At 46.2% G+C, this 12,161-nt stretch overlaps 1 protein-coding gene across 1 annotated transcript in view; it reads right to left on the bottom strand.

The window, feature by feature from the left end:
- The window catches only part of celsr1a (cadherin EGF LAG seven-pass G-type receptor 1a), a gene marked incomplete at its 5' end in the record, with an annotated part of 247,920 nt that extends 235,847 nt beyond the window's left edge, over positions 1–12,073 (bottom strand). The window contains one exon of the mRNA XM_083655165.1: positions 8,536–12,073. Within this exon, the coding sequence (XP_083511291.1) occupies positions 8,536–12,073 (3,538 nt within the window). The remainder of the gene's footprint in view (positions 1–8,535) is intronic.
- Positions 12,074–12,161: the final 88 nt, after the last annotated feature.

Below are 12,161 nucleotides of genomic sequence, written 5' to 3'. Positions count from 1 at the left end.
GTCAAGGCGCTCCTGTGATGTTGCGTTACAGAGCTTGGAAATTGGGTGTGTGAGGTCACAGTGACCTTGAACTTTGAAAACCAAAATGGAATCAGTTCATCCTTAAGTCCAAGTCGATGTTTGTGCCAAATCAGAAGAAATTCTATCAAGCCGTTCTTGAGATATTGCGTTAACCAACTTGGGAATGGCGTTCGTGAGGTCACAGTGACCTTGAAGTTTGACCACCAAAATGTAATCAGTTCATCCTTGAGGCCAAGTTAATGTTTGAGGCAAATTTGATGAAATTCCGTCAAGGCATTCCTGAGATATGGCGTTAACAAGCTTGAGAATGGCGTTGGAGAGGTCACAGTGACCTTGACCTTTGATCACCGAAATGTAATCATTTCATCCTTGCGCCCAAGTCGACGTTTGAGCCAAATTGGCAGAAATTCCATCAAGCCGTTCTTGAGATATCGCTTTAACGAACTTGGGAATGGCATTCGTGAGGTCACAGTGACCTTGACCTTTGACCACGAAAATCTAATCAGTTCATCCTTGAGTCTAAGTCGATGTTTGAGGCAAATTTGATGAAATTCCGGCAAGGCATTCGTGAGATATCGCGTTAACAAGCTGGAAAATGGTGTTTGAGAGGTCACAGTGACCTTGACCTTTGACCTTTGACCACCAAAATCTAATCAGTTCATCCTTGAGTCCAAGTCGATGTTTGAGACAAGTCTGATTAAATTCCGTCAAGGCATTCCTGAGATATCGCGTTAACAAGCTTGAAAATGGCGTTCGAGAGGTCACAGTGACCTTGACCTTTGACCACCAAAATCTAATCAGATCATCCTTGAGTCTAAGTCGATGTTTGAGGCAAATTTTATGAAATTCCGTCAAGGCGTTCCTCAGATATCGCGTTAACAAACATCGGACGGACATACGTACGGACGGACAACCCGGATCCATAATGCCTCCGGCCTGGCTATCGCCGGCGGAGGCATAACAAACTATATCCAGGATGCACATTGCACACGCAACATTACTAATCTGATTAATATCACATATTTGGGTGATGTACCCCATCAAATGTAGCTGTAGCTCACTGCCATTAGTCAGTGAGCAGGTAGGGGCTTCATTGACTTTCTCAAGCATATTTCCACACAGTTAGATGGACACACACCGACCGTTACGAGTCGAGGACCAAACGAACGCGTGTGACCTTTTGCTTGTAGGATGCCCTGCTACCAATAAGACCTGTTTCTACTATCTCCCTCTGATCAGAGGTTTGAAAAGGACGCGTCATAACAGCTGTGAAAAGACAGTCAGTTGGGTCTGCCTGCCTTGTGTGAGCAGTCTGTCTCTGTCTTCGTCTTACGATGGGGCGTCTCTTAAAAACATATTATTCACATCCTGACAAATACATTTCCTGACTGCATTACAACGCACAGTCAGCTGTTACGCATCACTCAACATGTTATAACCCGTCATTATAACCCAGGCATAGTTCAACTGCTGCTTCACATGATCAAGCTGCCATTCTACACAGGGATGTTTTTTAAGTGGCCTGTCTCGCTATAAGTTCCATAAGCAGAATGTGTTTTGGTTTCTAAAATAAGCACAAAGCGAGTGTAAAGCTCTTGTGTTACAGTAGAAATCTGATTATGTATATTGAGACACAGAGAGAGAGAGAGAGAGAAAGAGAGAGAGAGAGAGAGAGAGAGAGAGAGCAGAGAAGGTGTGTGTTTGAGGAGGCCGACGACAACAAAATGTTAAAAAGCTGAGCGATGCAACTCCTTCAGTGGGTTATAGTCTGGGCACCTTTCACCCCGCTTTTTGTCATGGGGGGCGTAAACCACGGAACCAGAATGAACACCGGAAGGAAGTGCGCCAAAAAACGTCTCTGTTGCCGTTAGCTTGACGTCTCTTTCCTCGATTAATTGTCTGATGCAAAGCCTCTGTATTGGCTTAAAAGATGTGAGATTGTGAATCCGCAATGTTTCTACAAGAACTTCTTCAAAAACTTTGTTCGGTACGTCCTTTTTTCTTTCTTTTTTTTGCCGTTCTGATACGTTGTGTCTAATTGTCAAGTTAACATAAAAGTTGACGAGCTATATCTGCTGTTACTTCCTGTCTAGGGCGGGCTCTAGGCCGGAACCAGGCAGGGTGACAAAATCAATTGTGAACGGAGGCCAGGCTCTTTCTCGCCGAGAAGAGCCTGGTGACTAGGGATGGGCATTTCTAGCAAAAACACTATTCGAAATTCGCTGGCCAAATTCGAATTTAATTCGAAATTCGAAAAAAAAAAAAAAAATGCAAAAAAAAAAAAAAAAAAAAAAAAAAAAAAAAAAAAATTGTGAGTGAAATGTTGCATTGTCTCCCCTGATTCTAAGTCTACGGCTTTATTAATTAATATAAAAAGCTTCTGTTGTGGATTTTTAGCTCAAACAAGCATTGCACCACTGAAGTAAAGAACATGTTACATGATGACATTGACATTTTCGAAAATAAAAAACAGTTTTGACAATCATGAGTGGTTCATTAAATATTTAGTAGGCTCAGGTCTGAGTGCCAAAGGGGTGCCAAAGTCACCCCCTCTCCCTCTTCATGGGATTTCATCCGCCATTCATTTTTCCATAAACCTTGCTTAAAATGCTTATAAAAATTGTTTTACTTGCTCAAACCAAGCGATTTGACTATACTTAGAATCAGGGGAGACAATGCAACATTTCACTAAAAAAAAAAAAAAAAAAAAAAAATTTTTTTTTTTTTTTCGAATTTCGAATTTCAATAATAAAAGTCGACCTTGATAATAACAACGATTATTCGAAAATTCGAAATTCGATGCCCATCCCTACTGGTGACGTGATGTTAGTGGGTTAAGGGGCAAACCAGAGGCTTGCAAGTTCAGCAAAAGCCCCATGGGGCAAAAGATCTCAGCACAGGGAGCAGGCTTGAGTGGTATTTAGGTATTACAGTATGCCTGGGTATTTAAAAATCCCCACCGCTTTTTTGTTCAGCCAAAACAGTCGCAAGTGTCCTTGCCTGCGCTGGGTTTAGTCTAAATTATTTTTATTAACTCATTTGTATTTGCCATTTGCAGGCTACTTTTTTTTTTTACCTAATAGACAAGCATATATGTGTTACAAGTGACACTATATTGTTTAAGACCACATTAAACTGGGTAGTGTAGGAGTAGATTCCCTGCCTACCAACATGAGGGTCGCAGGTTCATGCCCCTGTGTTACCCCCGGCTTGATCGGGCGTCCAAACAGGCACGATTGGCTGTGTCTGCGGGCGGGAAGCCGGATTAAGGGTATGAAACCTACCCTTAATCCAAACATTGTACATATTCTGAAAACTAGATTATGTACCGTACATACTATAGTAGCCTACTATAATGTTATAAGCATGTTTTCCAGTGACTCCGGAGCAAACCAGCCAACTAATAAAATATTATAATTTAGATATTAATAGTGATCAATCATTTCATAATTTAATTTGTGGAAATATGCAATATGATGACAAAATAGTGTATCTATGAGAATCCACAGACTTCATTCAATCTGTTTGAACCAGAAACAGCTTCATTTTCCCAGTTAGGCAAAATGATGGTGCAATGACTGGTGTCTCATTTCCTAGGTGATTGTTTTCAACCCCTCCCCCTTGTGGCTCCGTTTTGAAGGGCAAGGGCCAAAGCGAGGGGCACTCAAAAATGAGGGGTAGGGGTAAAAATAAGAAATGGGATTGGGCCTAATCCTAATCCATTCAGACATAATTAAAATAAAGCCTTCCGCTCCTCCATTGAGTTCCCTCAGGAAATCACTGACTTGGCATTAACTGGATTGCTGACAGTCGAGGCTTAAATTAAGTAACACAGGCCAAAAAGGTAAATGTTGGCTGCTGTATATATGTTGGCTCTGTCAGCTCTGCTAACAACTGTGGCAGACATCCAGCTTGTCTCCGCTCAGTCTGCTCTGATTTGAAAACTATGTTTGCGGCTAAGTCTGTGAAATAGTTGGTGGGTTTTTTTGCACCCTGTGTAAACCATTATGCTTCAGATTCTTGATTTCTCCTTGTGAGGAATCACCGATTTGACAATGACTGGACAGGTGACAGCAATGCAGCAGATGGTGACTACACCTGTCAAAGTAGGTTAGATAAGAAAACACTGTATTTGAAGGCAGGAAGCAATTAAGGATGGTGGCGTTTTGCATTCAAATACCTCCCCGGCCTTTAGGACACAAAGTGCTCAAGGGAAACGGACAGATACACGTCTTTTAGGGAAAAGGAGAAAAAAGAAGAGGGAAACCCCATAGATTTAAGTCAAGGAAGCTTGTCGAAAGTTGACCTGCTAAGATAAAGAGGGATTGTGTTACAATGAGAACACATAGCCCCTACCCATCAAACCACCAAGCTACTGAATAACGGAAGGTCTCTCTCTCTCTCTCTCTCTCTCTCTCTCGCACACGCACACACACACACGTGCACGCACACACGCACGCACGCACACACACACGCATACATACACACACACACACACACACACACACACACACACAGAAGCAGGGGAAGAGAGCGAGGTAGCACAGATAGCACAGTGTTGTGGCTAGCAGAGTGTGTTAAGCGACTGTATCTTGGGAGAGGATCAGGCTGTTCTTGTGTTTCAGTTTGAGTCAGCTAGAGAAACATTCTGTTCACCACACTAAAAACACCTGTTCACTTCTGCCTGACGGAGAGAAGAACAGGCGGAAAAAATGGATCAGGAATTTTTGCATCAGAGAAATGGCTCAATAAGCAGAATACGCCACACAAAGGGTTTGGAGAAGGGAACAAGCTGCATTTCGGCTGAAAATATTATAAAAGAGATCAATCTGGCACTGAAATTGCATGGCTAAATCACATTTCATTCAGCAAAAAATACATATTGCTGCTTACGTTATGTCATTTTCTGCTGAATTAAATAGTTGAGATTTATTCAGTTTGACATGCAACTTGATTTGTCGAGCAGGGACTCTGGACAGTGGCAATGCCTTGTCTAGGAGACTGTGAAGAGCCATTTTCCATTCCATGTCTTATTTGTGTTCTTTTTTGTCTTGCAATTTGGAAATTACTTATTTTTTAATGGATTTACAATAACTCTGCAATGATTAGTCGATTTGATTGACAGAAAATTAATCAGCAACTATTTTTATAATGAATTAATTGTTTAAACTAATTTAATTTTAAGGAGAGAATAGTAAAATTCTTTCGTTCCAGCTTCTTAAATGTGAATATTTTCTGGTTTCTTTCATCTTCTCTGACAGTAAACGGATTATCTTTGGGTTGTGGAATGTGGACTGTTGGTCAGGACAAAAGAAGACATTTGAGGATGACATCTTGGGCTTTGGGGGAAAGTGATTGAAGTTGTTCACTAGTTTGTGACATTTTATAGATCAAACGACTAATCAATTACTCAAGAAAGTAATCAACTAATTAATCGAAAATTCTACCCTTCCCGTCGCTGGTTGACTTGGTTCCAGCCGTAAAATGCATTATATTTATATTTTCGAAATGTCTATGGAGAAAATGAATGGGGAACTCTCTTCCGGTGCAGGAGACGTCACATGACTATTCAGCTCTAGGGGAACATAGGTTCAAAGGTCAGGAATGCCCCTGTGATGTCTGAACTGGGATTTCCTACGTCAAAACTCGGGGGAACCTCACCAACCAACCTCAAAATTCAAAATGGCAGGTCCCGCACTAGCCAGCAACAGCAGTGAAAGCTGTAGTAACACACTATTTATTAGCACTTCTGTCTTATTTGTGTCTCGTTAAATCAGTGGGTACACACAGTACTGTCTACTTCTCTCTGTGGACATGTGTTTATATGCGCAAAATACCGCGTAATGCGTTGTTGTCATTGTCAACACTGTTATTGCTAAAAATGGCTAGCTTAGCTGGCTGGCTGGTTTTCCGACTGTTTTACCGCCTGGAACTCAGGCAACTCAGCTGTGACATCACTCAACTGGGATATTCCTAGTTCCCAGTGCAACTGGAATGCGAGCTAAGTGCATGTCACAATGCGCTAAAAAACAGGAGAGTGATTCAATCAAAGAGAGACAGAGAAAACACAACCTCAGAGGCTTGTGTCTCGCTGGTAAAAGGAGACTTTAGTGCTTGTTAGGGTGCTCTTAGCTCGCCCGCCCCCTCGGGGCCCTCCCCCCACCCCCAGAGCCCAGGGGGTCAAAAGGTCACGGCGTCGGCGGTAATGGTTACCTAACATTTGACATCAGGGCGTGCCACAGAAAAGGGGGGATTTGGAGCCGTTTTTTCAGTGTGGTGTGTGTTTGATCGTGCATGAACATGTGCTCACAACATATATGTGTGTGTGTGTGTGTGCGCGTGCACAGGCCCTACAACGAAAGAAGGGCTCCAGCTCCCTTTGGGACCGTCAAGGGGTCGCCGTTGTCATGGATACCATAAGAGCTGTCAGTTGTTATTGACAAACCTGGAAGCAGAGGCTGTGAACGAGGTCTGTGCCTCTTCAGATGCTCTATGGATCGTCTGGAGCAGCAATAAACACAGATACTTAGAAAAGGCCAGTCTGTCGTCTGTCCAAGACAAAGGACAAGGCACAAGTCCTTTGGCAAACTCACTATGAGAGCTGTTAAGAGATTTCACTCGAGTGAATAATGAAATGTATAGCATTGGGTTTTTTGCGTGGCCAAAAAAAGCATTGCATTGCAGTAGCATGGAAGAAATATATGACTGATTTCTGAAAAATGTGTGGCCTTACAACACCGAAACCATTCCTTTGTCAACAATGGGAAGTTATGATGCAGATATGAAGTGACTCTACCTTGTATTGTTGTTTCAGTGATATGTTTAGTTTGTATGTTCTGAAGAGCATCTGAAGAGGCATCTGAAGAGGCAGCGGACTAAAGTTGTATAATGTATACTATATAATATATAATATATGTATAATATATACTTGTGACAATGCAGGTAATAGTCCAGCTAAGGAATTACATTGGATGTCAACATCTCTCTCCCACCTCTCCTGTCGCTTCCCAAAGAAGAGGAAAAAACTACGACAGAAATATATCAAAGATCTTCACATTGCGTAACACAAATGAAAAAATGACTGATTGACAAAGGGAGAAAGAGAGAGGCAATCTTTCTGTCTCGTGCATGCAAAGGCACGTACTTAAGCACATTAATTGTAGCTGCGTTACGATCATTAGAAATATGATTAGACAGATGAATTGGGAATGTGAGCTGAATGTGTGATATGCTGGCACAACTCTGATGATAGAGTAACAGAGAACGAGACGAGAGAGGACACTTGATAGGATGCGGCTGCCCATTTCAGGACTTAATGTGCTTTGACAGATTAACCTTTAGAGATAGAGAGATAGAGAGAGAGAGAGAGAGAGAGAGAGAGAGAGAGAGAGAGAGAGAGAGAGAGAGAGCAGCTGTCAATAGATGACAGGTAGTTATTCTGTCAGGGTATTGGATTTATCCTGCCTGTCCAACTGTCTGATTAATGCCATAGGACTTTCTTACTGTGTGTGTGTGTGTGTGTGTGTGTGTGTGTGTGTGTGTGTGTGTGTGTGTGTGTGTGTGTGTGTGTGTGTGTGTGTGTGTGTGTGAGTGTGTGTGTGTGTGTGTGTGTGTGTGTGTGTGTGTGTGAGTGCATGCGTGCGTGCGTGCGTGCGTGTGTTTGCCCTTGCCTGCATTCTAGCTGTTGCCATGCCACTTTAGGTGTGAATATCGAGGTGTTTGCATTTGTCTAATCTTTAACTTGAAAAGAACAAAGTCTGCTTCTGCAGTGGAAATGGAGCATCATCATGTCGGCACAAATTCACTCTGCATCGCATGACCCTCCAGCAGAAAGGCACGAGCCTTCAGGTCCAAAACTCATTACACAAAACTCCATTTGCCTCCAAAACAAAAACATCTCTAAAAAAAAACTTTGATTAAAAACTGGGGTTATTTCTGAAAATGTCCGATTTCTGTCAAACATGGGGAGATATTCTGATGAAAGCATGGGAGACATCTTGTCTGGGAGCATGGGAGTTAGTACTGTAGTAGGTCTATTATGTGAACTAGTTAAAGGAGTTAGCACTGGAGTAGGTCTCTTATGTGAACTAGGGGTGGGGACGTGTGGGTGTGTTTGCATTTGTGTGTGTTCCTACTTGTGACAGAGTAACCCGCATATCTGCAACAACAAAGCGGCTGGGCTATGAGGGTGCCCTGCTAATAGCACCTTTTATTACCTCAACCAACCACTTCCACACAATGCATTTATCACCCAAATGGCACCAAAGCAGCAGAACCGGATCCTGGATAGAGCCTCCAGCAAACACTTACTGAACATACAGTCAACACTACAGTCGAAACCTGCCCTCAGCCTCTATTCCGTGGAGTCGGAAACATATATTGACTGTAATATTGACTTTCATAATTCATGTAAACCGCATAAGAAAAAGGAACAATAAAAAATGCCTTGAGAATGGCGGGATGAGAGGAAGATGAGGGGAGAAGTGAGATGTTCTTTTGTGCTGTTTATCTTACCTGAGACGGAGATGGTCATGGGTGCCTCCAGCGTCCTGTCATTGTCCAGGTCCCTGCTCAGCCTCAGATCCCCGGTGTCCTGGTTCAGCAGCAGCAGACTCAGCTCATTCCCAGACTCAAACTTGTAGTGCAGCTTATCCGACACGTCCGGGTCGTGAGCCGGTACCTTCCCTATGACCCCGGACGGAAAGCTGTTGGACTTGTTGGTGACGTAGTTGTTGAAGATAATCTCAAAGTTCTGCAGCCGCGGCTCGTTGTCGTTCACGTCCACCAGGCGGATGTGCACGGTGGCCCGGCTCACCAGCGGCGCCGAGGTGGCCTGCACCACGATCACGTACTCTGTTCTGACCTCGTAATCCAGCTCCGTGAGGGCGGTGAGGTCGCCGTTGAAGATATCCAGCTGGAACACTTCCGGGATATTCCCCTCCACGATCTGGTACATGATCTGAGCGTTGGTGCCCTCGTCGGGGTCGGTGGCGCTGATGCGGGCCACGACAGACCCCACCGGGCTGTTCTCCTCCACGTCGATGAACAACTCGTCCTTCTCGAACACCGGGGCGTTGTCGTTTATGTCTTGGACTAACACGTGGATGTTAACAGACGCTTTCAGAGGAGGAAATCCCTTATCCACAGCGAAGGCCCTCAGGTTATACACAGGCACGTTCTCCCGGTCCAGTTTGCGATTAGTTCTGATGATGCCAGAGTACGGCTCTATGTGGAAATCCCCGTCTCCATCATCACCACCCGCGAAAGTATAGCTCAGCCTACCATTGGAGCCTGAGTCTCTGTCCGAAGCAGAGATCTGGAGAACGCTGGTGTAGACGGCCACATCCTCCAACACCGTCCCCTGGTACATATCCTTGGGGAAATGAGGAGTGTTGTCATTGGCATCGAGGACGATAATCTCCACATAGGTGGTGTCCGATTTCTGAGGGATGCCGTTGTCTCTGGCGATGATGGCTAACGTGTAGGAGGCCTGGTCTTCGTAATCAATCTCCATTTGGGTGGTGATGGCGCCGGTATCCGGGTCGATTTTAAACTGGGGAAGGTTGTCCTCCATCACATATGTGATGCGCGCGTTCTCGCCCGTGTCTTCGTCTGTGGCGCTGATCACCACCACGGTGGAGCCCACGGGTCGGTCCTCGCTGATCATCACCTGGTAGTTGGCACTTTGGAAGACGGGCCGGTGCGTGTTGGCGTCCGTCACGTTGATGAACACCTGCGCCGTGTCGTAGCGGGTCCCATCGGAGGCGGTGACCGTCAGGACGTACTGGCGCTCCTGCTTGTAGTCCAGGGGGAGGGCTAAGGTGACGAGCCCGCCTCCGCTCTGGCTGGTGATGGCGAAGCGGTTCCTGGTGTTGCCGCTGGAGATCTGATACGTCACCACGCTGTTGACGTCCCTGTCCACCGCCGTCATGGTCAGCACACTGGTCCCCACCACCGCATCTTCGTTGATCTTCAGCGAGTAGATCTTCTCTGTGAACGTGGGCACGTTGTCGTTCACGTCCAGCACTGTGATGCTCACGCTGGCCGAGGAGGACATCACAGGTATCCCATGATCCCTGGCCTGTATGCCAAAGGTGTAGAACTCCGTCGTCTCTCGGTCCAGCTCGGTGCTCACTGTGATCCAGCCTGTGCTGTTGTTGATGGTGAATGGGAACCCGGGGGTGGTGTCGGTGACACGGTACTCCAAACGGGCGTTTTCCCCTGAATCTGCATCGATTGCCTGGATGTGGATGACAGAGTAACCGATGGCGACGTTTTCCAACACACTAGCCTGGAAGGGGGTGCTGACAAACATGGGGGCGTTGTCGTTAACATCCACCACTTGCACCACCACCATCCCTGTGCCGTTTATCAGTGGGGGCCTGCCGCCGTCCTGAGCCTTAATCCGCAATTTATACTCCCGAATCATCTCATAGTCCAGAGGATTAATAACATCGATTACACCGGTGGGGGAATGAATGTAGAACTGTCCCTTAATGTTGCCACTGATGATGCTGTAATGGACTTTGGCATTGTTCCCCTGGTCTCTGTCCGTAGCCTCCACCTGGATGACTTTGGTGTTGACCCCCACATTTTCTGGAACCTGGACAACATATCTCTTCTCACTGAACTGGGGGTAGTTGTCGTTCTCGTCCTCCACTGAGATGTTGACGGTGGCAGTTGCACTGCGGGGACCCGGGTCTTTGCCCTGGTCGTTGGCCTCGACGATGAGCTGGTACTGGGACCTGGTCTCTCTGTCGGGCCGCTCTCTGATCCGAACCAGCCCGTTCCGAGGGTCGATTTCAAACACAGTGTTGACCCCGTCACCATTAACTATTTTATAAATCATGTTAGCATTGGAGGGCGCGTCCCCGTCTGTGGCCCGGATCGTCATCACTTCAAAGCCCACTTCTACATTCTCGCGGATGCTGACCCGGTATTCGGTTTGCTCAAACACCGGGCCGTGGTCGTTGGTGTCGCTCACAGTGACAGTAAGGTAAGAAGTGGCAGATCGTTTGGGGGTGCCGTCGTCGGTCACTGTGACTTTGAAAACATGGGTGTCTTTGACCTCTCTGTCTAGTGACTGGATGGTTGTTATGCTCCCCGTCTGAGAGTCGATGATGAAAAAGTCATTCGACCTGCTGTCAAACAGGGCCTCCATGCCGTACTCCAGCCTCCCCGCCTCCCCGTCATCCGGGTCAATGGCTTTCAGGGTGATTACGCGCGTGCCCGCGGGCTCATTCTCGGGCACGGACACCTGATAGTTGGGGAGCTGGAACTGGGGAGGCGTGTTCACGTTTCTCTTCCCTCTGCGGCTCCATTTACCAGGCGCTCTCTGGGCGGCTTCTGCCAAAGGAACCCGCTGCTCAGGCGCGTTTCCCAGCCTCAAACTCAGCTGCACCGAGAGCTTGGAGCCGCTTGGAGAGCCGCGCAATGCGCAGTGCAAATTCACCTCGGGCTGCCCTCTGTGCTCAGAACACAAGTCACTGGCTAGGAACAAATCCCCATGCTTCAACACCGCACTCAAGTCTTTTCCAAAACACAAAGTGTCCATATGGGCAACGCTCCGCGCAAAGGCAGGCAAAAGTTCTGTTACATTCAAAAGCAATTGACCTGCGGGCAAGCAGGACGTTGCTTTCAGTTTTGAGAGGTGATTTATGTGGATGTCGGGCTTACCTGACGTTGTCTTTCTCTTGTATTTGATAAAACAGTCCTGGCCGTGGACAAACACGTTGAAATGTGTCAAGATAACGTCTCCAGATGCCAGGGATCCCGTTCGGAAATAAACGGGCGCCGGGTTCCTCAACGTGTGCGCACATTGCACTTTCTGGGACAAACGGATAAGCCCCTTCTGCCATTCAACTTGGAAAAAGTTCTGAATGAATTTGGGGGATAAAGTCCTGTCGATTTTATAAGTCCATCCAGGGCCAAGCGACAGGTTTGCCAAAAGACTCCCGGGCTGTAAAGTCTCTGAAAGGTGCATCTCCAAACATCCCACAAGCGGCACGTTGAACACGACACAAACCCAAATCCAATACATCGATAACTCCATGGTTTCAAACCTGTCAAAATCCCATTCAACTTCACCGAAACACCTCCGCAAAAGCATTAACTCTCCCTCTGCCAACACAGAGTTTTAC

The sequence above is a fragment of the Poromitra crassiceps genome (assembly GCF_964638095.1).
Source record: "Poromitra crassiceps genome assembly, chromosome: 2".
Lineage (NCBI taxonomy): Eukaryota > Metazoa > Chordata > Actinopteri > Beryciformes > Melamphaidae > Poromitra > Poromitra crassiceps.
Note: the sequence above shows the minus strand (reverse complement) of the source record. Positions and strands in the feature narration are given on the sequence as shown.